The 24,171-nt window shown below is 52.0% G+C and overlaps 3 protein-coding genes across 4 annotated transcripts in view; 1 reads left to right on the plus strand and 2 right to left on the minus strand.

Moving 5' to 3' along the window:
• Positions 1-24,171, minus strand: part of THOP1 (thimet oligopeptidase 1) — a 285,623-nt gene that overhangs the window by 170,220 nt on the left and 91,232 nt on the right. The gene's annotated exons all lie outside the window — the stretch shown is intronic.
• Positions 280-20,072, minus strand: SPPL2B (signal peptide peptidase like 2B). 2 transcript variants are annotated; one of them, XM_079960664.1, is made up of 15 exons: positions 19,856-20,072; positions 16,931-17,050; positions 15,267-15,449; positions 11,952-12,041; positions 11,621-11,760; positions 10,912-11,054; positions 10,727-10,823; positions 9,209-9,325; positions 8,739-8,820; positions 8,450-8,524; positions 8,131-8,193; positions 7,540-7,639; positions 7,106-7,183; positions 2,668-2,828; positions 280-1,733 (listed from the first exon to the last, which is right to left on the minus strand). In XM_079960664.1, the coding sequence occupies exons 1-15, from the start codon at positions 19,925-19,927 to the stop codon at positions 1,422-1,424; spliced, it is 1,833 nt and encodes a 610-aa protein (XP_079816790.1). In that variant the 5' UTR covers positions 19,928-20,072; the 3' UTR covers positions 280-1,421. The 2 variants fall into 2 exon arrangements, 1 of the variants encoding a protein (XP_079816790.1); XR_013834553.1 differs by having other exon boundaries at positions 1,598-1,733; positions 2,593-2,828.
• On the plus strand, positions 20,295-23,571 carry LSM7 (LSM7 homolog, U6 small nuclear RNA and mRNA degradation associated). The gene is made up of 4 exons (XM_079961063.1): positions 20,295-20,464; positions 21,455-21,545; positions 21,812-21,883; positions 22,847-23,571. The coding sequence occupies exons 1-4, from the start codon at positions 20,441-20,443 to the stop codon at positions 22,987-22,989; spliced, it is 330 nt and encodes a 109-aa protein (XP_079817189.1). The 5' UTR covers positions 20,295-20,440; the 3' UTR covers positions 22,990-23,571.

Here is a 24,171-nt window from a genome sequence, read left to right on the forward strand (position 1 = left end):
GGGCAGGGGGTAATTGAGTGGGAAGGGGTCCCAAAGGCCAACGCACTAAGACCACTTGCCCTTGTGGGAAAACTCCACCCCCCTCCCATTTGCAGAGGCCAACGTCCCCTCCCTGCCTGACGCAGGAGAGGGGGCCTCTGCCTGCGTGGCGCCTGGGGGTGTCCCAGCAGCCTAGACCACCCCCTCCACCTCCCTAGGAGATGCTGAGAGGAGCTTCAAGAACCAGAAGACCCCCAGATGGGATGGAGGGGGTGAACAAACAGACTCCGGAGCCCAGACTGTGTCCACGACTGATGCTTTGTCAAGTTTATTCTCCCAACCGGCTTTTGTAAAATAAAAGTCCCATATACGTTATTTATAAAATGGCTTAAATTAAGGCATAATCCTGCAGTGTCTAAGACAAGCGTCCATCATTCTGCACAAGCAAAAGGGGAGGGGAAGGAAGCCCCCCCTCCAGACCCAGGAAGGGGGAGGTGGTGGCTGCAGCCCCCCTGAGATGTGCTCTGCAGAAGCCGGGAGATGTGGCAGAGCTGCTGTGTCTGAGTCCAGAAAACAAAAAAGGGTCACCAACAACACGCGACGCGATATAATAGGAGGGGAGAGAGATACACAGAAAGACCCACAGAGGGGAAAGGGCCCCCCCAAAAGAGACCCAGATAGGAGGGAGGGGGTATCCACACACGATCAGCCCCCTCCTTCCCCAGGGCTGGGCTGCCCTGTTGCCAAGGGTGGGAGAGGGGGGTGTCCCACGCAGAAGATTCCCAGAGCAGCTCCAGAGTGGACCAGCGCCCCCCACAGCACAAGCTCTGAGGTGGTGCCCCCAAAAGAAGGTGGAGCAGACCCTTCCCAGTGGCCTTTGCTCCTTGGCGCATTTGTAGCCAAAGTGTGCGATGGGAGGGCAAATGAAGCAAAGCAAATGGCAGAAACCAGAGATCCTTGGGGGGGGGGGGAGAGAAGCTCTTTTGGAAGCAACAGAATCCAGCCCAGACACGGCCAGAAAAGAAGCAGGAAGTGGGGTGGGGGTCCCCTCCTCTCTTCACCACCCAGTGATCCTAAAGCAATGCCAGCACAATCCGTCCCCCCAAGCTCAAAATACTGCCTATGTTTTCCTAGGAAAAGTTATCTGAATACTATCCCAGCATCATGAAACAGGAAGGGAAAGGCGTCTGCTATTTTGCTTTTAAACTATCGCTGAAATTCTAACCGGGACCTTCATTAAGCACCATATTTGGGGAAGGGGGGGATGCCAGAAGAGAAGCGCCTCTCCTCTTCTTCGCACGCAGTTTCCCGGCGCTCGATGGCCAAAGGGACGTGGTGCGCGTCGGTGCTGGGTGCGAAAGGCGGCAGAGTCCGTCTCATAGTTAGTCTCAAGTTAGTCTGTGATGGGGAAGGGAGGGAGGGATGGGGGCGAAAGGGGTCTCCTAGTCAGAGGGGCTCTTGATCCCGTCCTCCCAAGCGCCAGGCTCTTCTATATGGGGCGGCTGTGGGGAAGCCTCTGTGGGCTCAGTCTGTGCAGCTACCGCCTTCTCCTGCTCCTCTCCCAGGAAGGGGACAGAGCCAGACGCCTCTCCTCCGTCGTCCGCGGGGCTGCCGCCACCGACCATCTCTTCCACGGGAGTCGGGGTGGCTGGTTGGTCCTTGGCTTCTGGGCGAGACGACAGAGAAGCCTCCTCCTTGGGGGCCGCAGGGCAGCTGACTGGGGAGATCACCAAGGGGGGCTGAAGTAGGTCTTTCTATAAGCAGGAGCAGTCCCACATTACAGGGGAGGGGGGGGAGGGGAGAGAGAGAGAGAGAGAGAGAGAGAGAGAGAGAGAGAAGGGTAACTACAACACAGCCGTGCTTTTGTACAGATGCTCCCCTCATCCAGCCCAGGACACCCAGGAGTGTCCAGCTCCCCTCTAGACTGGCCCAAATGGAACCAGGGGGGCTGCCAGGATAGGCCTGAGATCATGCAGTTCACCTAGGCCAACCCCATCTCCACTTCCAAGCCTGACACCAGCCTTTTGAGGGCATCTGAGGAGTCCAGTGGCTGGATCCTGCCCCAGGCCCACCCAGCTGAGCATTCAGTCCCGCCCCCCAGAGGAAGCCCCCCTCCCCCCCGTGTGACAGCAGCAACTCTCCCCACATGGGAGCCCTGGGCAGTGGAACTACAGAGGCAGCTGGACTCTGGAAGGCGGAAGGGCTCCTGCTTGCGGGCTTCCCTTGCGGGCTTCCCTTGCGGGCTTCCCTTGGGGGCATCCAGCTGGGCTCAGGGGGAGCCCTCAGGCCTGATCCAGCAACACCCATGAATGCCTCTTGCCCCTTTCCAAGACGGCACCCCTCTGCCCCCTGCCTGAGTGACAGAGAAGAACTGTGGAGCTGGAAAGGGACCCTGAGGGTCGTCTAGTCCAACTGCATGCAATGCAGGAATCACGACATGTGGGGAGGAAAGCTGGTCATTTGTGGCTTCTCTGCCCCCCGTGCCATCCTCCCTCACCCCCAGCCATGAATGGTGGCCTCCTTTTTGGGGGAGGAGGGAGGTCTGCAAAAGCCACTTCCAAAAAACTCCCTTTTGGGGGGTGGAGGATAATGCCAACAAGAGTTTTACTCAACTTTAATTCTAGTTAGGGGGCTTTTATCCTAACACTGGCCTTTTCTGGAGGAGACTCATATCAAAGTGGTATTCACCGCAAATCCGCTGCCCGTCCAGAACATGGGCAGCTCCTTGCGCCAGAGCGCCACCACGAAGCTGGTGAGGAGTGTGGACGGCACCAGGTACAGCAGCGCCGGCTGCCCCTTCTGCATCAGAGCGAGCGCCACAAATGTCACCAGGAGGCCCAGGCCGTAGGCTGCAGTGGGAGACAGGGGAGAGAAGGCGGGGGCTCCTTTTCAGCTGGCAGTCACCCAGAAAGTGCCCCCCTGTCTTTCTCATCTCATCTCATCTGTGGGTAAATTCTCACATGGGAATAAACACCTCTGCCCCTTCCAGCTCTGCTTCAAGGATTTATGGAACATAATAAATTATAATGGAAAAGGCAGGAAAACTCAGCACAGAGAATCGTTCCTCCTCTCTGCTCTTCAGCCATCTGGGCAGAGGAGCAGTTAGGGCTGGGCAATATTTGGCTTTCAATTTTGTGATGTATCACCAGCTAAATATTGTGACAGACTGATGTGTTATGATGTCTGAAATGAGGATGGAGCTACGGAGAGGCTTCGGCTGGTTTTACAGTTTTTCCCCCATCAGGATTTTTTGCATAGCTATGCTATGCATACACCCACATCATGATTTGTAATATATTGCCAGGTCAAAAATTATGGAACCGATATCACGAGAAGAATGTCAAGCTGATTTTGGATGTTATATCAATTATCACCCAGCCTATAACAGTCACCGGCTCGCTGGTCGGCTCGTTGGTCTAGGGGTATGATGTTGGTCGGCTCGTTGGTCTAGGGGTATGATTCTCACTTAGGGTGCGAGAGGTCCTGGGTTCAAATCCCAGACGAGCCCTGTTTTTCCCTTCATGGATCACTGCCTTGCCGTGGCGAAGGGGCTTGAATAACTCAGAGAAGCTATGAACTATGCCTAGCAGGGCACCCAAGATGAACAGGTCATAGTGGAGAGTTTTGACCAAACGTGATCCACCTGGAGGAGGAACCGGCAAGCCACTCCAGTATACCTGCCAAGAAAACTCCATGGACAAAGACAATAGGCATATAAAAGTTATGACGCTGGAAGATGAGCCCCTCAGGTTGGAAGGCGTCCAACATGCTACTGGGGAAGAGCGGAGGACAAGTACAAGTAGATCCAGAGCTGATGAAGCGGCTGGGCCAAAGCCGAAAGGACGCTCAGCTGCGGATATGCCTGGAAGCGAAAGGAAAGTCCAATGCTGTAAAGAAAAATATTGCATAGGAACCTGGAATGTAAGAACCATGAACCTGGGTAAGTTGGATGTGGTAAAAAATGAGATGGCAAGAATAAATATTGATATCCTGGGCATCAGTGAACTAAAATGGACGGGAATGGGCAAATTCAGTTCGGATGACCATCGTATCTACTACTGTGGGCAAGAAACCCGTAAAAGAAATGGAGTGGCCCTCATAGTCAACAAAAGAGTGGCGAAAGCTGTACTGGGATGCAATCCCAAAAATGATAGAATGATCTCGATACGAATCCAAGGCAGACCTTTTAACATCACAGTAATCCAAGTTTATGCACCAACTACTGGTGCTGAAGAAACTGAAATTGACAAATTCTATGAAGACTTACAACACCTTATAGAAGTGACACCAAAGAAGGATGTTCTTCTCATTATAGGGGATTGGAATGCTAAAGTAGGGAATCAAGAGATAAAAGGAACAACTGGCAAGTTTGGCCTTGGAGATCAAAACGAAGCAGGGCAAAGGCTAATAGAGTTCTGTCAAGAGAACAAGCTGGTCATCACAAACACGCTTTTCCAACAACACAAGAGACGACTCTACACGTGGACATCACCAGATGGGCAGCATCAAAATCAGATTGATTATATTCTCTGCAGCCAAAGATGGAGAAGCTCTATACAGTCAGCAAAAACAAGACCTGGAGCTGACTGTGGCTCAGATCATCAGCTTCTTATAGCAAAATTCCAGCTTAAACTGAAGAAAGTAGGAAAAACCACTGGGCCGGTAAGATACAATCTGAATCAAATCCCTTATGAATACACAGTGGAAGTGAGGAACAGGTTTAAGGATTTAAATTTGCTGGACAGAGTGCCTGAAGAACTATGGGTGGAGGCTCGCAACATTATACAGGAGGCAGCAACGAAAACCATCCCAATGAAAAGGAAATGCAAGAAAGCAAAGTGGCTGTCCAACGAGGCCTTACAAATAGCAGGCGAGAGAAGGCAAGCAAAATGCAAGGGAGATCGTGAAACATACAGGAAATTGAATGCAGATTTCCAAAGAATAGCAAGGAGAGACAAGAAGACCTTCTTAAACAAGCAATGCAAAGAAATAGAGGAAAACAACAGAATGGGAAGAACCAGAGATCTGTTCAAGAAAATTGGAGATATGAAAGGAACATTTCGTACAAAGATTACCATAATAAAGGACAAAAGTGGTAAGGACCTAACAGAAGCAGAAGACATCAAGAAGAGGTGGCAAGAATACACAGAGGAATTATACCAGAAAGAAACAGATGTCTCATATACCCCAGGTAGTGTGGTTGCTGACCTTGAGCCAGACATCCTGGAGAGTGAAGTCAAATGGGCCTTAGAAGGCACTGCTAATAACAAGGCCAGTGGAAGTGATGATATTCCAGTTGAACTATTTAAAATTTTAAAAGATGATGCTGTTAAGGTGCTACACTCAATATGCCAGCAAATTTGGAAAACTCAGCAGTGGCCAGAGGATTGGAGAAGATCAGTCTACATCCCAATCCCAATGAAGGGCAGTGTCAAAGAATGCTCCAACTACCGCACAATTGCACTCACTTCACACGCTAGCAAGGTTATGCTTAAAATTCTACAAGGCAGACTTAAGCAGTATGTGGACCGAGAACTCCCAGAAGTGCAAGCTGGATTTCGAAGGGGCAGAGGAACCAGAGACCAAATTGCAAACATGCACTGGATTATGCAGAAAGCTAGAGAGTTCCAGAAAGACATCTACTTCTGCTTCATTGACTATGCAAAAGCCTTTGACCGTGTCGACCACAGCAAACTATGGCAAGTTCTTAAAGAAATGGGAGTGCCTGATCACCTCATCTGTCTCCTGAGAAATCTCTATGTGGGACAAGAAGCTACAGTTAGAACTGGATATGATTGGTTCAAAATTGGGAAAGGAGTACGGCAAGGCTGCATATTGTCTCCCTGCTTATTTAACTTATATGCAGAATTCATCATGCGAAAGGCTGGGCTGGATGAATCCCAAGCCGGAATTAAGATTGCCAGAAGAAATATCAACAACCTCAGATATGCAGATGACACAACCTTGATGGCAGAAAGTGAGGAGGAATTAAAGAACCTTTTAATGAGGGTGAAAGAGGAGAGCGCAAAATATGGTCTGAAGCTCAACATCAAAAAAACCGGAGGCAGTGAGAGATTTTACTTTCTTGGGCTCCATGATCACTGCAGATGGTGACAGCAGTCACGAAATTAAAAGACGCCTGCTCCTTGGGAGAAAGGCGATGGCAAACCTAGACAGCGTCTTAAAAAGCAGAGACATCACCTTGCCAACAAAGGTCCGTATAGTTAAAGCCATGGTTTTCCCAGTAGTGATGTATGGAAGTGAGAGCTGGACCATCAAGAAGGCTGATCGCTGAAGAATTGATGCTTTTGAATTATGGTGCTGGAGGAGACTCTTGAGAGTCCCATGGACTGCAAGAAGACCAAACGTATCCATTCTTAAGGAAATCAGCCCTGAGTGCTCACTGGAAGGACAAATCGTGAAGCTGAGGCTCCAATACTTTGGCCACCTCATGAGAAGAGAAGTCTCCCTGGAGAAGACCCTGATGTTGGGAAAGATGGAGGGCACAAGGAGAAGGGGGCGACAGAGGACGAGATGGTTGGATAGTGTTCTCGAAGCTACAAACATGAGTCTGACCAAACTGCGGGAGGCAGTGGAAGACAGGAGTGCCTGGCGTGCTCTGGTCCATGGGGTCACGGAAGAGTCGGACACGACTAAACGACTAAACAACAACAACAACAACATAACAGTCACCACCCTTCTCTCCTTCAGAGCCTAATAAAGAAGTCTGATGCTATGGGAACCCCGTTGCTGGGAGAAAACTTGCTGCTAGGGGCAAAACAATGCAGGGATCCTTTCCAGACTGCACTAACACTGTCAGTCCTGTTGCACACGTGGAGATGGGCTCCCAGAGGGCTCCCAAGGGACCTGATCCACCCACAAGAGAGCCACTTCTCAGGACAAGAGCTGAAAGGCGGCACTATCGCTGAATTTACTGGCAGGCTCTGCAGTTTGAGGCTCTGCACAGCTGCTGCTTTCAGCACAGCTCATGGCAGGAACGTGGCACATAAATGAACTCCGCCAGTCCAGGGTGGGGCGAGAGGTAAGAAGAAGGGACTGCTGGGTTTCCCAAGGGTGGAGGAGGAGGCAGGTGATGGCAAGGATGGGGGGGGGGAGCCAGACATACCAATGGTGCAAGCGACAAAATAGACCCGGGAGGACTGGACCTGGATGTCAAAGCGATGGCAGTAGGCTACCAGGAGCCCTGGGGAGGAAAGAGGAGGGAGCCTGAGGCAAGGGAAGGATTGACAAGGCCAAGCAGGGACACTCCCTGGAGGCCCCCCCCCCAGCATCCTCCAAGTGGGGCAGCAGGGAGGCTGTGTCCCTCTGGCCTGGCCCTCAAAGGTAGACTGCCTCTAGGGGCAGCTGTTCCCTTGAGCTGCCTCAAGGGGGAGGGCAGCATCCCCACTGGACCAGCCCCAAGGGACCCTGCCCTCTCCTCTGCCAGTCCTTCTCTTAGGGCCAGGCTGAGGGGCTCTTCTTTGCCTTCTGCAGGCCGAGCGGGGGCTCAGCCCCAAAGCCACGTCGCCCCCCAGCAAGGTGGGAAGGGAGAGGGCCTACCTGGAACCAGAATGTCCCCGAATCCCAGGAGGGAGAAGGGTCGGTCACACAGTGCCAGCGGAGAGAAGTTGAGTCGGGGCACCTTCAGCACCATCGGAAGCTGCCGGGGGAAGGGGGTCCATCCATCCAGGTCAACAAGCAGCACCTCTGCTGTCCCAAATGGGGCCAAAGCTCCCACAAGCCCTTGCCCCACAGAGGAGGGTATCTGGCATTTGAGGCAAGGAGGGGGCGACAGGGGATGGCACAACCCAAAGCCCCCCAGGCATGGGGAAAGCACCCTGCGCCCAAGGAGAAAGATGGAGGAACCCCAGAAGTGCCTCTTCTCAGGCCTGACCAGAACCCAAAACTGAACCTGCCTGCTCTCCAGGGGGGCTTCCCGACACCTCTTCCCTCATGGCTGAGGAGTCTCTGGGCCATTCTGGCTCTAGATCCGACGGGGTGGGGATATCCTGGACCCACTACATGTTTGGACCATGACCCCCCCGACCCCTGGGCTTCTCCCAGGCTCATCCTGCATCACCTCCATTTTGACCAACCAAGAAGAGGCCATCTCCCCCTACCAAAACCCGGGACGCTCTGGCAGCCCCTCACCTTTTCGTGAGTGGCGGAGTCTGTTGGGCCAGCAGCCACTTCCACCATGATGCTCTCTCCTGTCTGGAAGGAAAATGTGAGGAGGGGCAAGAGGACAAAAAAAAGAAAGAGGCCTGGGGAAAGAGGAATGTTTTTGCCTGGTGCCTGAAGACATGCAATGAGGGTATCAGGGGAGCCTCTCTGGGGAAAGAATCCCCATCGGAGAATCGGGAAGGGGCTTCCGATGGCCCCAGTGGAAAGACCCAGCCCAACTCTGACTCCTCCCGATCAGCCCCGCACCCCCATTTGCAATGCCCACCCTGTCAGGCCAATTATGCACCTTCGTCAAGTATGGCGTGATGAAAACGAAGAAGACGTCGTAGACAAAGAGGACCAGGAGGAGCAGCGTGCAGCCCTGGGGGGCAGGAGGGAAAGGGAGGGGTGTCATTCCCAGAGGCTCACTGTTGATTCTGCCTTCCCCCCTCACCCAGGTTGGCTTTCTTCTGGCTCTTGAGTCGCAGAGTACATTGAGAGGTAGCCTCAGGCCAAGCCAGGAGGCCCATGTCAGCCTCCCTCCCCACCATCCTGGGGATGAGCCCCCCCCCAAGCTCCCCCCCCCAAGGCCTTACCTTGAAGGTGGGCAAGCGGATGGTCTTGAGCATGTAAAGGCAGAAGGCAACTCCCAGGGCGTCCTGCAGAATCCAGGCCCACCTGGGGGAGGAATGGCCATGGCTCAGGGCAGAGGGCAAATAGCCCTACCCCCTCCAACAGCCGAGGGAGAAGGGTCAAGCCACTTCCCCTTGGGCTCTCTCCGGTCGCCCTTCCTCCCCCCATCCCACTTCCTCCCAAGAAAGAGTCCCCATGGCCAGCTGGGGTGGGGGGTTCTGGACATTCCCTCTGCCCTGCGACACCTCCCATTTCGCCCTGTGCCCAAGAGGACACTGCAGAGCTGGAGAAGGGGAAGAGCAGAGGAGGAAGTTGCTTTCTGGAGCAACTGATGCAGCTGAGGGGTGCAAAATAGCATGGGGGTGGGCTCTTCGAAGGGACAGGTGCCCCACCACCACCAAGGGGAAAGCACGAAAAGCACCGAATCACTCACTGGTCCTCATTGCGGAAGATGCCCCAGACCAGGCTGACGGCGACGCAGAAGACAGCCAGGAGCAACATGCGCACTTGGGGGCGCTTGTGGAAGTAGGGCAGGTTGTTGTCGGGGACCCTGAGGACAAGAGGCGGGGTGAGAGGCCTGCACCCCACTTGGCAAGTGGGAGAGGGACCTCTTGGAGCCTCCACCCCAGAGAGCTGCCTAACGCCGAGTCAGGCCTGCTCCATCGAGCGCAGATCTGCCCCCACAGGCTGGCAGCAGCAGGTCTCCAGGGAAGGAGTCTTTGCTCAGCCTGAGTTGGAGATGCTACTACTGGGGAGCCTGACACCTTTTGCATGCCAAGCAGGTGCTCCATGCCCACGGGCAGTCTCCAGGGGAGGAGGTGCTGGGGAAAAGCCTTCCCTGCCCGAGAGCTGCTGTCAGTCAAGGTCACCAAGCCAAGGTCACCAAACTCAGCAGACAGACTATTTTTTTCTATTCTATGGGCTCAGGGATGCTTAAAAAAGACGACCTTCCTTCCTCTTAAGTTGCTCAGTGCCACCCACTCAACCCCCCTCCCCCCACGCTTGGTGTGGAGGCTTTTGAAAACCAAAGGAAAAGGGGTTGGGGGCCAAATCCAGAAGCCCCCACAAACAGCTCTGACGTCTGCAGATATAGGGCAATACACACATTTAATAAATAATAATAAATTGCTGCGCTCAGGGTTCATGCCCTTCATTTTTTGTCCTGGGGCAGGACTTTCAGCTCTTCTACGTAGCTCAGAACAGCCCCCACCACTCTCTTTGTCTGACCTGTGCAAGAAAAAGCCAAAAAGATCTCAGAGTTCCCCGCAGAAGGAAGCAAATACAGCCAGACCTGCCTTGCACCGATTCAAAACCCCACAAGTCAACTGCTCTTGGAAAGGGCATTTGTGCACTTGCAATACGCAGAGGGTGGGTTTTCTGCCTGATTGCCAGGGGCGAGATCTGATGAGGCACTGTCTTTCATTGCTTTCATCTTTCTGCAGTGGAAGTGAGGACCTTTCTACAACAACAAGGTCCCTTTTCTTGTCCAGATGAGTCAGCTGAGAGTCGGGAGGGAGCCCAGAGAGCCACGGAAGAGGGGATCCCGCCCTGCCCCACATCTACAAGGAGGAGCAAGAGATCCACGTCTTGCCCATCTAATGCATTTAAGAATTCAGAGCTTGTTTCCTAGATACTGGCTGCTAAACAAGACCAGCAGCAACAAAAACCAACAGCCCACACACATTAATATTTTGCAGCCCAGGAAAATAAAAATATATCGGAGAGGGAAGGATAAAGCACAGCTGCTCCCAAGTCCCAAAGGAGGAGGGTTTGGGGTTCTGTCCAGCCCCCCACTAGCATTCATGCTCTGATAACCTGATTCTTTCCACGGGGGGGGGGGGGTGTCTATGGCCAGGCAGGATTTGAACCCAGTCCACTGGCCCCCGCAAGCTTCATGTGCCAGGGCCACTTAGCCAAAGGTGGCAAAGCAAGACTGTCTTCTGCCTCCTACCTGCATTTCCCCAGAGGAAACCTTCGGACAAACGGGGAGAGGCAGCTGTAGAGGCCGATGGAAGCCGCCAGGCAGAAAATCCCAATGATGGCATACACTGCAGGGGGGAAAGGGGACAAGGAAAGATGAATGAAGACAAGGGGCTGGAGAGAGGCTGAACAGCACCGAGAAGCCAGTGCAAGTACCTAGGTGGTCGTAGAAGTAATAGAGCAGGACGAGCATTGAGCAGCACATGACCACGAAGACGCAGATCATGATGGGGGTGACGTCCACTGTCTCGTCCTCGTGCTTCTCCACTCCGTCATCCCGTTTGTGCTTCATGTACCGCCTGCAAGGGAGATGAGACGAGGTCATCCGAGGCTGGAGGCGCTTGCTGGTACTGCAACACTCATGGAGGGGCCAACTGACAAGAGGGGAGGCATCCTACAAGGGCTCAGCAACCCTAAAATGATGTTCAGGGCTGCCGGCCTCTCTCTCCTCTCCCCCCCCCCCCCAGCAAAGCAGGGCCTGTCTCCACGCTTCATGAAATCATTTGCAGCCATGAGATGTGGATGGTAGCCAATGGCTCCATGGGAAACACATGGAGGAGGCAACCTATCAGGCTATTTGAGAAGTCATGAGAGGAACACCTAGCAGTGACTCCCTCCAAGAGCTCAATGATTGGGCATGGATGCAAGGAATCCTACGAATCCTGGATCCTGTGCTGCCTCGACCGCACCAAACACCTGGTGCCTTGGACTTAGCAGGTGGCAGCTTCTTCAGAGGTCCCCCATGTTTTGATTCCAGAGAGAGCAGCTCTGAACAGCCAAGAATGCAGGATGAGCCCCATGGCACTGCAGGGAGCTGGGCTGGATGACCCTCAGGGGCTTTTACTGGCCCCCTGCCCCAACTCACTTCTTGACATCCCTGCTCCCTGCCCAGTAGCCTCCGACGGCCACTGTCCCCACAGCCATCACGAAGATGATCACCATGTTGTAGTCCAGGACTGGCTCGTTGGGGGCATACATGGCCACCTTGACCGAGGGCCCAAAGCTCTGAGGAAGAGGGAGAGAGAGAAGGGAGCTCAGCTGACCCTAAAAAAGAGTTGCCCCAGGAAAGAGCTACCCTCCGGGGAACAGGACGTCCTCCAGGAAATGCCAGTGTGTGACCAGCCTTGGGGGCCCCAAAAGCAGTGCTGCCCCCAATGCCCCTGTGACCCTGACTGGGAACGCGGACGGGGTCTCACCCTGCCAATATCCAGCATGTCCGCGTAGCTCAGCAGAGCCACTGGGATGTCGATCTCCTCATACTGACTGCGGTTGCCGGCCGGCGGAACCTGGAGGGAATGAGGGGGAAGAGCAAAGTGATGCCACACACGCCCCACCCTCCCAGCCTGCCCATCCCCAAAGCCAAATGGTGTGTCAAACTCAGAAGTGCATGCAGGCCCCAATCCTCCTCTCTTTACCCCAGGCCACCCAGCTCACATGACTCCTCCCCAGCCTAGCGCATCAATGGCTGCTGCGCATTTGGGGGCAAAACGCATCACAAGAGCAGCAACAGCAGGAGGGGGGAGGGTGCCTCCCAGCCCCAGAAGAGGAGATGAACGGCTTCCTTAGAACTCTTGATTGTGCAGAAAAGATTTTGGGTTTTTTTAAGGTTTTTTTTATAATAATATTTATTAAAGTTTCAAAAGAATTACAAAAATGAAAGAAAAAGAAAACAAAAAATACAAAATACAAAATAAGTATAAAAAACAATTAAAAACATTTCAATCTTTCCATATCTTATCTTTCTTTTACTTATTTCCCTGACCTCCTCACACCTCCCTCTTTTGTATTCTAGTTCAATTGTTGTTTCAGCAAGTTGTTTTTTGCATTTATCTTGATACCTTATGGTAATATATTATAGCTTTGCATTTTTACATGTTAACAATCCATTTTTACATACCCCTTAACCACCTTATTGCTAAAACCACTTAGCTTCATTCCAACCTCCCTCTAACAAGTTCAGAAAAGATTTTGAAGGGGGACATTAATCTCAGAAGAAGGGACATCATGCAGAAAGCGAAGAAAATTAAAAAGGAAAGTCAGATGAGTAGAACCGCACAGCCAAGGACAAGGCAGAGATGGAGCTGAATGCCCAGGAGGGGGCAGAATGCCTGCCAAGCCAGGGATGGGAGATGCACTTGCAACCTGAAGAAGGGCTTCAGAAAATAAGAAACTAGGCCAAGAATTTGTCTCCTCAGGTATTAAAAAGAAACTATATGGGATGCAGGTAAAGCCTTCATAAGAGGTTTTTATGAAGCACTCAGCCAGTATCGTAACACATGGCTACAATACTACCAAATTGATCACCTATTCAAGAAGGATAAAATCATTGGATTTGGCAAAGAATAATCAAAATTACAAACAGAATTACTAAAAAATCCCCAAAAAGGTATTATATAAAATATACAATTTGTCATTAGAATGGGAATTAAAAGATGAAAAGGTGAAGGAAGTTATGATTAAGTGGGCCAGAGACAAAGGCCACAGGATCCGATTAGACCAATGGGAGAAATTATGGAGAAATGACATCAAATTCACAGCTTGCTTCACAATCAGAGAAAATATAATGAAAATGATGTATCAGTGGTATTTACCGTATTTTTCGCCCTATAGGGCGCACTGGCCCATAGGGCGCACCTCGTTTTTTTGGGGGGAAATGAATAAAAAAATTTATTCCCCCCCCCCCAGCCCCCAGAACAGGCTGCTATCTGCAAGCCTTGCGAGCCTGGCGGCAACTCCCGCCGGGCTCGCAAGGCTTGCGGATAGCTTCCTGAAGCCTGGAGAGTGAGAGGGGCCGGTGCGCAACCGACCCCTCTCGCTCTCCAGGCTTCAGCGAAAGCCTGCATTCGCCCCATAGGAGGCACACACATTTCCCCTTCATTTTTGGAGGGGGGAAAGTGCATCCTATAGGGCAAAAAATACGATAACTCCGGTCAAATTGGCAAAAATTTATAAATCAAAATCTAATTTGTACTGGAGATGCAAAACAGAAATAGGAACAATGTATCATATGTGGTGGGAGTACATGTATATCAAACAATTTTGGAGTAACATCCAAGAGAAATTTTTAAAAATGCTTAAAATATCATGTAATAAAAAAGGGCTTCCTCTTGGGAATTATATTGACTGACATTCCTGCTGCTAGGAAAAAAGTTTTCTTATATGCAACTGCTGCTGCCAGAATTATTACAGCAAATAATTTGAAGGAAGAAAAAAAAACCTCAATAAGAGAATGGCAAATAAAATTTTGTGAATACATAGAACTGGCAAGACTTACAGCAGTGATAAGAGGACAATCAGATCAAAAACTGATAGATGAGTGGATCTGTGTGAAGGAGTTCTGGTATAATTCTGGTATAAATATATCAATACACAATGAATGAAATTTATAGAGTAAAGGACAAAGAAGAAATGGACATAAGAGGAGGTAGTTAAAAATAATACTGATAGCACAGCGAAAAGAAGAAAAGAAATAAAGGAAGTCACACACGAGTGGAGGGGAGTCAAGATTTATGTATTCATGTTTAGTTTGTTTTGTAATTTAAGTTGATTTTTTTGTTATTGTATGTTTAATTGTTTTCTTTTTTAGGTATTAAGTAGCTGTATGTATAATAGGTTTGTTTTGTGTTTGTGAGTATTGCATTTACCAATAAAAAATCTATCTATATTTATATATAAAAGCAATTGCAACCTGACTGGGCAGGGGAGGTGAGAAGGAATAGTGCAGGGGGTGGGCAGGGGTCCTAGCCACAAGCCTCAGGCCATGGCAGCTAACAGAGCCTCCAGCTTCAGAGGCAGAATGCCTGGGGGCAGCAGAAAGCTGCTGCCTTCGCTCTCATCTGAGGCACGGAAGTAAGAGGGTGCTTGAGTAGATTCTGAGCACAATTCAAAGTGTTGGTGCTGACCTTTCAAGCCCTAAGTGGCCTCAGCCCTGTAGACCTGAAGGAGTATCTCCACCCCCATCATCCAGCCTGGACACTGAGATCTTCTGGGGGTTCCCTCACTGCAATTAAGTGAAGCCACGGGGAGCCAGTGGTTGGATAGTTTCGCGAAGCTACCAGCATGAGTTTGACCAAACTGCGGGAGGCACTGGAAGACAGAAGTGCCTGGCATGCTCTGGTCCAGGGGGTCACGAAGAGTCGGACACGACTAAACGACAACAACAACGGGGAGCCAGGCAGAGGGCCTACTGAGTTGTGGCGCCCACCCTGTAGAACACCCTCCTGTCAGATGTCAAGGGAATAACTACACAACATCTGAAGGCAGCCCTGTATCGGGAAGATTTTAATGTTTTATTGGTTGGGATCCGCCCAGAGTGGCTGGGGAAACTCAACCAGATGGGCGGGTACAAAGAAGAAGAAGAAGGAGGAGGAGGAGGAGGAGGAGGAGGAGGAGGAGGAGGAGAAGAAATGGGTCCCATTAGGAGGAAAGGTGGAAAGAATGCCCTAATTCCCGCCAGGCTGGCAGCAGGAAGAAGTGTCGCCTTCTCTCCCCGCCCCTCCCCGGGGACTCACCAGCCTCTCTCGACTGACGATCAGCAGCCCCCTTGCCCCGTTGATCTGGGCCAGCCGGACTTTCTCATAGAAGGTGCAGTTGCCCCGCATGACCATGGGGATGGTGCTGCTGAAGCCGCCGTCGGGAACGTCTGAAGGAGCACACAGGACGGAGACCGTCTGGTCCTGCAGCTGCAGCAGAGACTGGAGGAGGAAAGGAGGAAGAGAACATGAGGAGAGGAAAACGGAGCCCTCTAAGCTGCTCCTCGCCTTCAGAGGAACAACAAAGGAAGCTCAGAATGCCCAAAATGCAACAAAACAGCTCCAACAGGCCTGAGCAAAGAAAGGTGATTCACCCCAGGGCCAAAATGATCACGAAGCAGGCGCCAGCTGAGGCCCAAGGGGAGGGTGCTCTGATTCATGGAGTTGGTGCTAGCCTACAAACTCCTAAATGACTTAGGAGGCTAATCCTTGAAGGACCAGCTCCTGCCACATCAGGAAGCACGTGTGCCAAGATCTGCAAGGGAGAAATTGAATTTGACTGAAATGATCACTAGTGTTTTTTGTCCAAAATTAATGCTACTGAACTGTTTTTATGATAGATTGCCAGAAGAATTGGTCCCATATAGGATTTTGGCAGATCGAATTGTCATTGCAACTTAATGGAAAACAATCCTAATTCTTACACTATGTGCTTGGCACCTCTCTGGTATATCACGTGTAATTTGAGATTTCAGTGAGGACTAGCATCTTCAGACACTTTCAATATGATTTGGCATTCCTTTATTATGCATGTACAACGGAATCATCATTTTCAAGGCAACCCTCATCCCCAGGCATGCAAATCTTGAACTAGGCTTAATAATCTGATAACATTGTGATAGTCTTCACTTGGACTTTGTTACTTTAACCCATGGGCAATGGGACTCATCCTACATGGCTGCTTTGTAGTTTGGATTCTCACCTTTCAATTTTCATCTCTTGTTATAATTGTTCTCCGACAAAACGAAATAATATGTTTACACAAACACACAAAAGGTTTTCAAAGTTATGTGTGGCACTGCATGTGACTCTTAATCTCAGAGTTACTGAGTTGGAAGGGACCTTGAGGGGCTGGCTTTCAACCTGTGTGCTGTGGCACCCTGGGGTGCCTTGAAGGTTGGTTAGGGGTGCCTTCCCTCCTTCCTATGATGCCCTCTTGCATCCCTGTCTCCCAAAAATTGGACAGCTGTTTGCTGCAGCAGCTCTGGCAACAAGTTCCCCAGGTGAATGGTGCCTCTGGGGCTGGTTCCTTGTGGGGCGGGGGGGCAGCTCAAGAGACCAGGGGCGGCAGCTGTTTCTGCCCAGAGGACTCCCGAGCAGAGGGGGCTGAGGGAACACTCCATAAGGGAGGGTGTTTGATAAAGGGTGAGAGGTTGCCCGCTCAGCAGGCAAGGGGTGACACAACTGGGCTCCTGAGCCCCACAGGGGTGCTACAGAAAGAATGTAGTTGGTCAAGGGAACTGTGGACTCAAAAAGGTTGAAAACCTCTGGACTAGATGACTCTTGCAGTCCCTCCCAACTCTGTACTTCTATGACTTTCTGTGACTAATCATTAACTTGACCAAGGATGGGCTAGAGATGTAAACAGTGATAAGAAGGGCAGGTGCCACCCTGGCAGCTGAGGTGCCGCAGGAGCCACTCACCGCCTTGCCCAGGTCATGGGGCAGATGAGCCCATTGGGAGTTGAAGAGAATGCAGTAGTCCTTCCCCTTGGAACTCCCCTTCTCGGAGAAGACGCGGACCATGCCAAACTCACAGGAGACCTGGAAAACAGAGGGAGAAGACTTGTTTCCCATCACTCCGGCAGCATCCGGGCTCACTTCCCATAAGAATGAAAGAAAAGCCTCCAAAGGCCAAAGGGAAACCAGCAAGCAAGATTCAAGCACAAGAGCCCTCTTTTGTGGCTTCCAGCAACTGGGATGAAGAAGCATTTCTGCCTCCAACCCCAGAGGTTGGCTAACAGCCATTTATAACCTTATTCTCCTCCATGAATTTGTCTAATCCTCTTTCAAGGTCATCTAAGTTTGGTGGCCATCACTACCTCCTAGGTAAGGGAGTTCTACAGATGGTGTGAATAAGTCCTGTCTTTCACCTGCCTGAATTTTCCAACATTCAGCTTCATGGGAGGCCCACAAGTCCTAGTGTTACAAGGGAGAAAACTCTCGGCACAGGACTGAATGAAAACCCAAAAGGGGCCAGAACTAGGCAGCAAGAGGAAAGCGAGGGGGTGTTGCACATCACTCCAACTTCCCATCAACTTTGCAGGCTCCCAGGTGCCCACACGATCTGGATGCAGGATGCTTTTGAAACTTCCCACACTGCTGCCCACCAGGATTCATGGGCAGACCCCCCGTCAGCCAAGAGGGGGGGTGCAAGGACATCGTGACCGGAGTTGGCAACTTGGGCTGGGAATCTATCTCTCCTTCACTAGGGAAGAACCGGCCACTCAACTGCTGTGGGTGTAAGATTAGAGGGCTCAGGTCTTCGTCTCCATCTGGAGGAAGGGAGAGTCAGAAAGTCACTCCCAAAAGCACCACAAGCGACAAAGCCTGGCTCACCAGAGCTGGATGCTGCAGGGAATCCCTTGAGGGCAGGGCCCCATCCCGCTGGGGTCTTCCAAGGCATGCCGTTTCTGCAGCCACTGCACCCGAGGTGCACGATCCTGTCTCTCAGGGGGCTTCAATACTCTACCCACTGCCTGCTCTCCAACAACCGGGGGGGAAGGGGGCCCTTTGGGATGCGTGACTTTGTGGTGGTTGCTATCACACCCTTCTCTCCTGAGATTCTTTGAGGCGGCTCAGTTCTTCGACCACACCTTACCTGGCGCCAGTAGGGATATCACCAGTTCTCTTCTCACCCTAGCAAAGTATCTACTTGCCAAGAGGGTCACAACAGCAGCTGCAAAGGACTTTGAATGTCCTGAATGAGGTTTTTGTTTTGCAGAAGAGGCTGTTTAACTACAGGTGAGGGCAGTCACTGGCACATGCTGGCACCCCTAAACAGCTGGATGGGGGATCCCTACCAGTTGCTAAATGCAAAAAGGCAAATTAAGTTCATTGCAGCAAAAAGGCCAGCTTTCCCCTCAAGCATCCCCCACAAGATTAAGTCCTACCACCACCTTTCCTGGGAAGGTGTATCCAGGATGGGTGGCCATGGCAGCGTTCTCATGACCCAGGAGGGCCACTAGGCTAGCTAACAATTCACAGGAACAACAATTTTAAACAGAGTGTCTTCCCCCACCCAAGACAAAGATTAGGTGTTTTTATTTTTGCTTTTATCTAGCTTTTAACTTTCTTTGATGCTATTTGGTTCCACTTATATTGTCACAAACCACTGTGGTATAAGTTTATGAAACAACGGTATATAGTTTTAATAAATTATTAAGTAAGAGGGCAAGGGACAAAAATAGGTTCTCTCCTTGCCTAAGGAGCCTCCCTGGGGCGTCTCCTGGAGAAAGCGGCTGTGTTCACCTTCTGCCAGTGCAGAAACAAGATTTTTGGGCTGAGCAACCCATTTGGGCTGACCCTGCAGACCTCTTCCTAGTGCGCTGAGGCTGTGACAGCAGCAGCAGCACCATCACCAAGGCACAGGGCACAGGCCAACCTGCATCATTGGGGCAGCAAGTCAGTTCATACACTTGTCAACACCCAAGCACTATGTCCTATTTCTTTCTCTCTCTCTCTCTCTGAATATGTTTCACACTTCCCTCCCTCCTGGTCAAAGCATTTGCCAGCAGACTTTTCCACACAGCAACTCCTAAGCCCATTACTGCTGGGGACCTAACAAAAAATGACCCTCAAACCCCAAAAGCTACCTCACCAACAGCAGGGAAGGACTGCATCCCAATGATGGCATGCTTGCTGTGCATGCAGGATCCAGAATCAGTCCTTCCTGGAGAGCCATTGGCTGCCAGCCTGTGCGGAGGTGATGCTGAGCTGGGGACTAGCAGCCCTCTTTGTTTCAAAGGGAAAGGTCCTGCAGCTCAGCAGGGCAGAGCGCCCTGGCTCCACACCCAAAGACTGAGCATAGCAAACCAGCTTCCTGCACAACTGTTTTCATGGAGTTGCAAGGGACCAACCCTCTGCAGCACAGGAATATGACGCTGTCGAAGCGGGGATCAAACCTGCAACCTTGCCGTTATCAGCACCAGGCTCTAAGAAACTTGGCTTTCTAAGCCGTCTTGTGCATTAGCTAGAGGACTAGCGCTCCGCTTTGCTCCAAGGGAAGTGGTGTAGCATGCGAAGCCAATCTGGGGATCCCGGGCCAAGAGATTCCTGCCTTGCAGGGGGTTGGGCTGGAAGACCCTCGGGGGTCCCTAGCACCCCAGGTGGAAATGGCCCGCTTCCTACGCCTCTGGGGCGCCGCGGAGAGCGAGGCGGCGGGGCCTCGGCCCATTTCGCGGAGGGGGCAACTGAGACGCCCCCCCCGGGAAGAAGCCCCGCCTCCCACTGTGGAAGAAGGGCAGCCGAAGAGCCGAGCCCCAACCCCGCCTCTCGGACCCGAGGGAGGACTGGAGAGGAGGAGCCCCACCCCCTGCATGAGAAGAGCCTCCTCTTCCTCCTCCTCACCTGGACCGCCAGGAGCAGCCACGACCCGAGCAGGGCTCTCCGCCCCAGAGAAGCCGCCGCCGCCGCCGCCATCGCCGCCTTTTGTCCTCCCTGGAACCCGGGGGGGGGGCGAGAGGGGAGGGAGGAGGTTCTGCATCCGGTACACACCGGAAGTTAGCGCCCGGTTACCCAGCAACCCGGAAAGGAAGCCGCTCTCTCCCTCGCGCTCTCTTTCTCTGGGCGCATAGGGATGGCGGGAGCGGAGAGTCACACAACCACGTTATAGACAGGGACGTTTAAAAAGCGCCGAAAGGTAACTTGGCGCCCTCAGGGCCGCTCGCGAGAGACCCTTCCGACGCTCCAGCCCGGTCTCCGCTCGCGGCGGGCGACACTTCCGGTCTGGGGCGGAAATAGGCTATCGAAATCCCCGCCTCCCTCTCGCTCTTAGGGCGACAAAGGAGTGGAGTCGGGAGCCCGAGGTCTAGAGTGGCAAGACAGCGCCAGCAGGAAGAGGCGGGGCTCGCGGGTTGGTTTCTTGCCGCTACCATTGGAGGAGCGCTGAGGCGGGGCCTGTTTGAAAGCGGCCGGAAGTGGCGCGGAAGCGGGATGCCTGTGGAAAGCAAGATGGCGGTGAGTAGAGCGGAGGGGATGGGGGGGGAGAGGGAATGTATGCAGATTTATGCAGGCGGCGCAACGACCAGGTGGGCGAATGAGGCGCTGACGTCATGCAGGCGAGGCCCGCCATCATCCAGCGGGCCGGATAGGCTGCGCCTGAAGCGGGAGGCTCCATCGCGGCTCCTCTCCTCGTGCGGGGGAAGAGCAGGTGTCGCAGGCCGAGGCCCGGGGGCTGGAGATCCCGCGTCGTTCGCCTCTCGGGCCCTTGGAAGAGCCGCTGCCGGCCAGCGAGGACGCAGGCGGAATAGAGCCGCAGAGTTGGGGGGCCCCCAGGGGTCATCCAGCAGAACCGCCCTCGAGGCAGGAATCGCAGCAGCTGAAGAAACGCTGAGAGGCGCCCAGATCCAGATTCTCCTTGAGAACCTCCCAGGAAGTCCTGCCTAGGCCTCTGGAGCAGCAGCAGACCGGCCTTTCCGATGTGGCCAGTGGCTCTCCAGTCTGAACACCCTGGACTCCTCCTGTGTTCAGAGCAGCTGGGCAAAGCCGGCAGGGTTGTTTTAAGGTCAGGAGGAGGCAAAGTGCGGAGGCGTCTCTTGCCTGGGCCTCCTCCCTTTGGTGCACCCACTTGGTGGGAGTTTCCCAAGGCAGGCAGGATGAGAAGTGGCCCAGTGCAGGAAGGCTTTTGGCTCTGGCACACTGTGGCAAGGAGGACGGGGAGGAAATCAGAAAGTGTTGGTTTCGGCTCTGGCCCCACTCACTGGCTGGCCAGTCCTGATGAACACCCACTTCCTCTGTCCCAGCTAGCTCAGTACTGTTGACTGGCAGCTGCCCTCCAGCATTTTAAGCAGGGAGCATTCGCAGCCCAACCCGGCGATGCCATGGGGAGGGGGTTAAACCTGAGCCCTCAGTGGGCTAAAATGATGACTGTTTGATTCCCCCAATTTACTTTAAAACAAGCTGGAAACTGAGTTCACCTGAGCCCCCATTTCTCCCACCTTCATTTAGGACAAAGAGAAGAAGAAGAAAGAAAGTATATTGGATCTGTCTAAGTACATTGATAAAACCATCCGTGTGAAGTTCCAGGGTGGCCGGGAAGGTAAGCAGAGTCTCCATAGCACCTCTGCTATTGGGGACCCGACACTGTGCCTGTCACCACCTCTTCATGATTCAGGTCTGAGGACGGATCTGTTCTCCTTTGCGGCCAGATTACATCGCTGGTGTGCTTCGTCCCTGGCATAATCCTGCTTGCTAGGGAATCACCACTGTAATATGCAGAATGTAACTGTAACATCACAGCTTTCTGCGTTCAGTCTTGGCGTGGTTCCCGATGGCTCCTGACTGTTTTTCCTTGTTTTCCCACAGCTAGCGGTGTCTTGAAAGGATTTGACCCCCTTCTAAACCTGGTGCTGGATGGGACCATTGAGTATATGAGAGGTGCGTTTAAGACCCCATGACCCCCCTGTCAGAAGTTCAGCCTACACCCGACTGGCATGTTCCCTCTCTTCTGGTTGATCATTCGAGAGCTTCATAAGCTTTCTTCAGCCCAAACATCACAGCGACTGATGCCAACAGACATTGGCACACTTATGGATCCACAGAGTTATCGCAGCATACACGGGACAGACCCCAGCAATTCAGCATGTTGGCTAATCTAATTTATTTACATATAAACACACACGGAGCATTGCAACATGGCTCCCTCTTTCTCTAGCATCAGACAGCAAAGAGAAAAGAACAAAGGACAATAGTCCCACTTCACGGAACACAGTAACACAAGCATCCTGTCTTCTTCACTTCCCACTCTGTGGAGTCAAAACACACTGTCATGTGATAGACAACAATCCCATGACTGCAATCATGGAGCAGGAATTCTAACACCCCCCACAGCAAGCAGGTGACAGGAAAGGAGCAGGCTCTTCTCCATGAATTTTCCTCATCTTCTGCAGGATCAGGCCATGGTCCTGCTCCCCCTTTTCTGTCATGGCCAACTAGATGCGCCAACAGACAGGAGAACAAAGGCTCCCAACTAACTGGGCTGGTTCTGTGTATCACCCATGGCTAACAATCAAGGAGACCTGTCCAGTCACAGGTTCTGTTCTCCACCTGCTCCTACTCAGAGTAGACCCACTGCGATTCAAGGGCACAGCTGGCTTGGGCCCAGTAATTTCTGTAGTTCTGAGTGGGATACAGCCTAGCGCTGCTGCCACAGCTGATCCCAGGGGGCCCTTGTCTTGCTGAGGGATGTTGAGCCTTGGCTCCTGTCTCTGGCTGCCACCTGGCTCCCGGGTCTGAGTTCCAGACACTGACTTTGGTGCAGAAAAGCACCCCCAAGGCTTGAGAGCAGGATAGCTGGCAGGACCCAGTGTTGTAGCTATTTCTGGGCTTTTTCCTTTGCAGATCCAGATGACCAATACAAGCTCACAGAGGACACCCGTCAGCTGGGACTGGTGGTCTGCCGAGGGACCTCGGTGGTCCTCATCTGTCCCCAGGATGGGATGGAAGCCATTCCCAACCCCTTCATTCAGCAGCAAGACGGCTAAGCCACTCTGGGCTCTTTCTGCAGCTAAAATCTTGAGAGGACTCGGAGGGCCAGCCCTCGCTGACAAGAATGGACTTTCCTGCAAGGGGAACATATTTTTGTATGCTATGTTTATACTGGCAAAGGACCTTGTTAACTTATGTAAGGTGGTTGTTACTGCGTTTTAGTTATCTCCCCCCCCCCCCATTTTGACACTGTGTCTCACAAGGAAGAAGGCGTTTTGTCAGGAGATGCCCTGAAAACTATTTCAGAAAATAACCTTGTTTTGCTGTGAACTTTTGACTCCAGTCTAGAGCCACTGAAATAGTGTGCTGTGTTTATGTAAAATATTACACAGGAAGATGAGGTTTTTTGTTGTTGTTCCTTTTACCTCTTTGGCAAAGGCCACAGCTGTTCCTACATTGGCTTGCTGTTCTGTTCTCAGAGCTTTGGAGGGGACTGCCCAGGAGGGGTCAAGCGCTTTGCCAAATGTCAAGAACTGTAATGACACCTGTGTCCAACTCCTCTTAATTTCCAGGCGGCGACTCTTTCCTTTTTAGGAGAATTCCTGAAAATCCATGAATAAAAAGCTATCAAAAACTGACCTAGAATTTGTTAGACTCTTCTGCTTTGAAATGTGATACCAAAACTCAGAACGACAAAGCAAGTTTATTTGGGAGAGGATGGGAGCCATCTTTAACCTATCACCAATCTCTTTGAATTGAGTGTAGATGCCTGACGTGCAGCCACAATGAAAATGTAGCAACTACTTCATTCTCTGCTTAAGCAGCACTTCCCTTTACTTGGCTTCTTTAGTTGCAGACATCAGTAGCACAGCAAGGAGACCTATGAGGAGTGAGTGTGTACCCCAGGAATGAAGACGTCCGAAGATACTGCAGGATCAGGCCCATCTAGCCCAGCTTCCTGTCTTTGCAGTGGTCAAGCTTCCCTAAGAACCCAGGAATCCAGACAAGGCAGCAATGCTTCTGAATACCAGTTGCTGGAAATCACAGGAGGGGAGAGCTGCTCTCTTGCTTGGATCCTGCTTACAGGTTTCCCACCTGGTTGGCCACTATGAGAAGAGTAGGCTGGGATAGATGGACCTGATCCAGCAGCCAGGCTTTTCCAATGCTGCTGTGGAATATCCAGTTTCAGAGGATCCCTAGGTTTTTTGGGGCACCTATGACATGGTCTGGCACCCACA

The sequence above is a fragment of the Podarcis cretensis genome, assembly GCF_951804945.1.
Source record: "Podarcis cretensis genome assembly, chromosome: 18".
Lineage (NCBI taxonomy): Eukaryota > Metazoa > Chordata > Lepidosauria > Squamata > Lacertidae > Podarcis > Podarcis cretensis.

Excerpts from the sequence above, each read along its gene's own strand:
- LSM7 (XM_079961063.1), top strand. The coding sequence starts at position 20,441 with ATGCCTGTGGAAAGCAAGATGGCG. Across the intron at positions 20,465-21,454 it reads CTGTGGAAAGCAAGATGGCG|GACAAAGAGAAGAAGAAGAA; the intron begins GTGAGTAGAGCG and ends ACCTTCATTTAG. Across the intron at positions 21,884-22,846 it reads GACCATTGAGTATATGAGAG|ATCCAGATGACCAATACAAG; the intron begins GTGCGTTTAAGA and ends TTTCCTTTGCAG.
- SPPL2B (XM_079960664.1), bottom strand. The coding sequence starts at position 19,927 with ATGGCGGCGGCGGCGGCGGCTTCTCTGGGGCGGAGAGCCCTGCTCGGG. Across the intron at positions 15,450-16,930 it reads CCCATGACCTGGGCAAGGCG|TCTCTGCTGCAGCTGCAGGA; the intron begins GTGAGTGGCTCC and ends TTCCTCCTCCAG. Across the intron at positions 2,829-7,105 it reads TTTTGTCGCTTGCACCATTG|CCTACGGCCTGGGCCTCCTG; the intron begins GTATGTCTGGCT and ends CTCCCACTGCAG.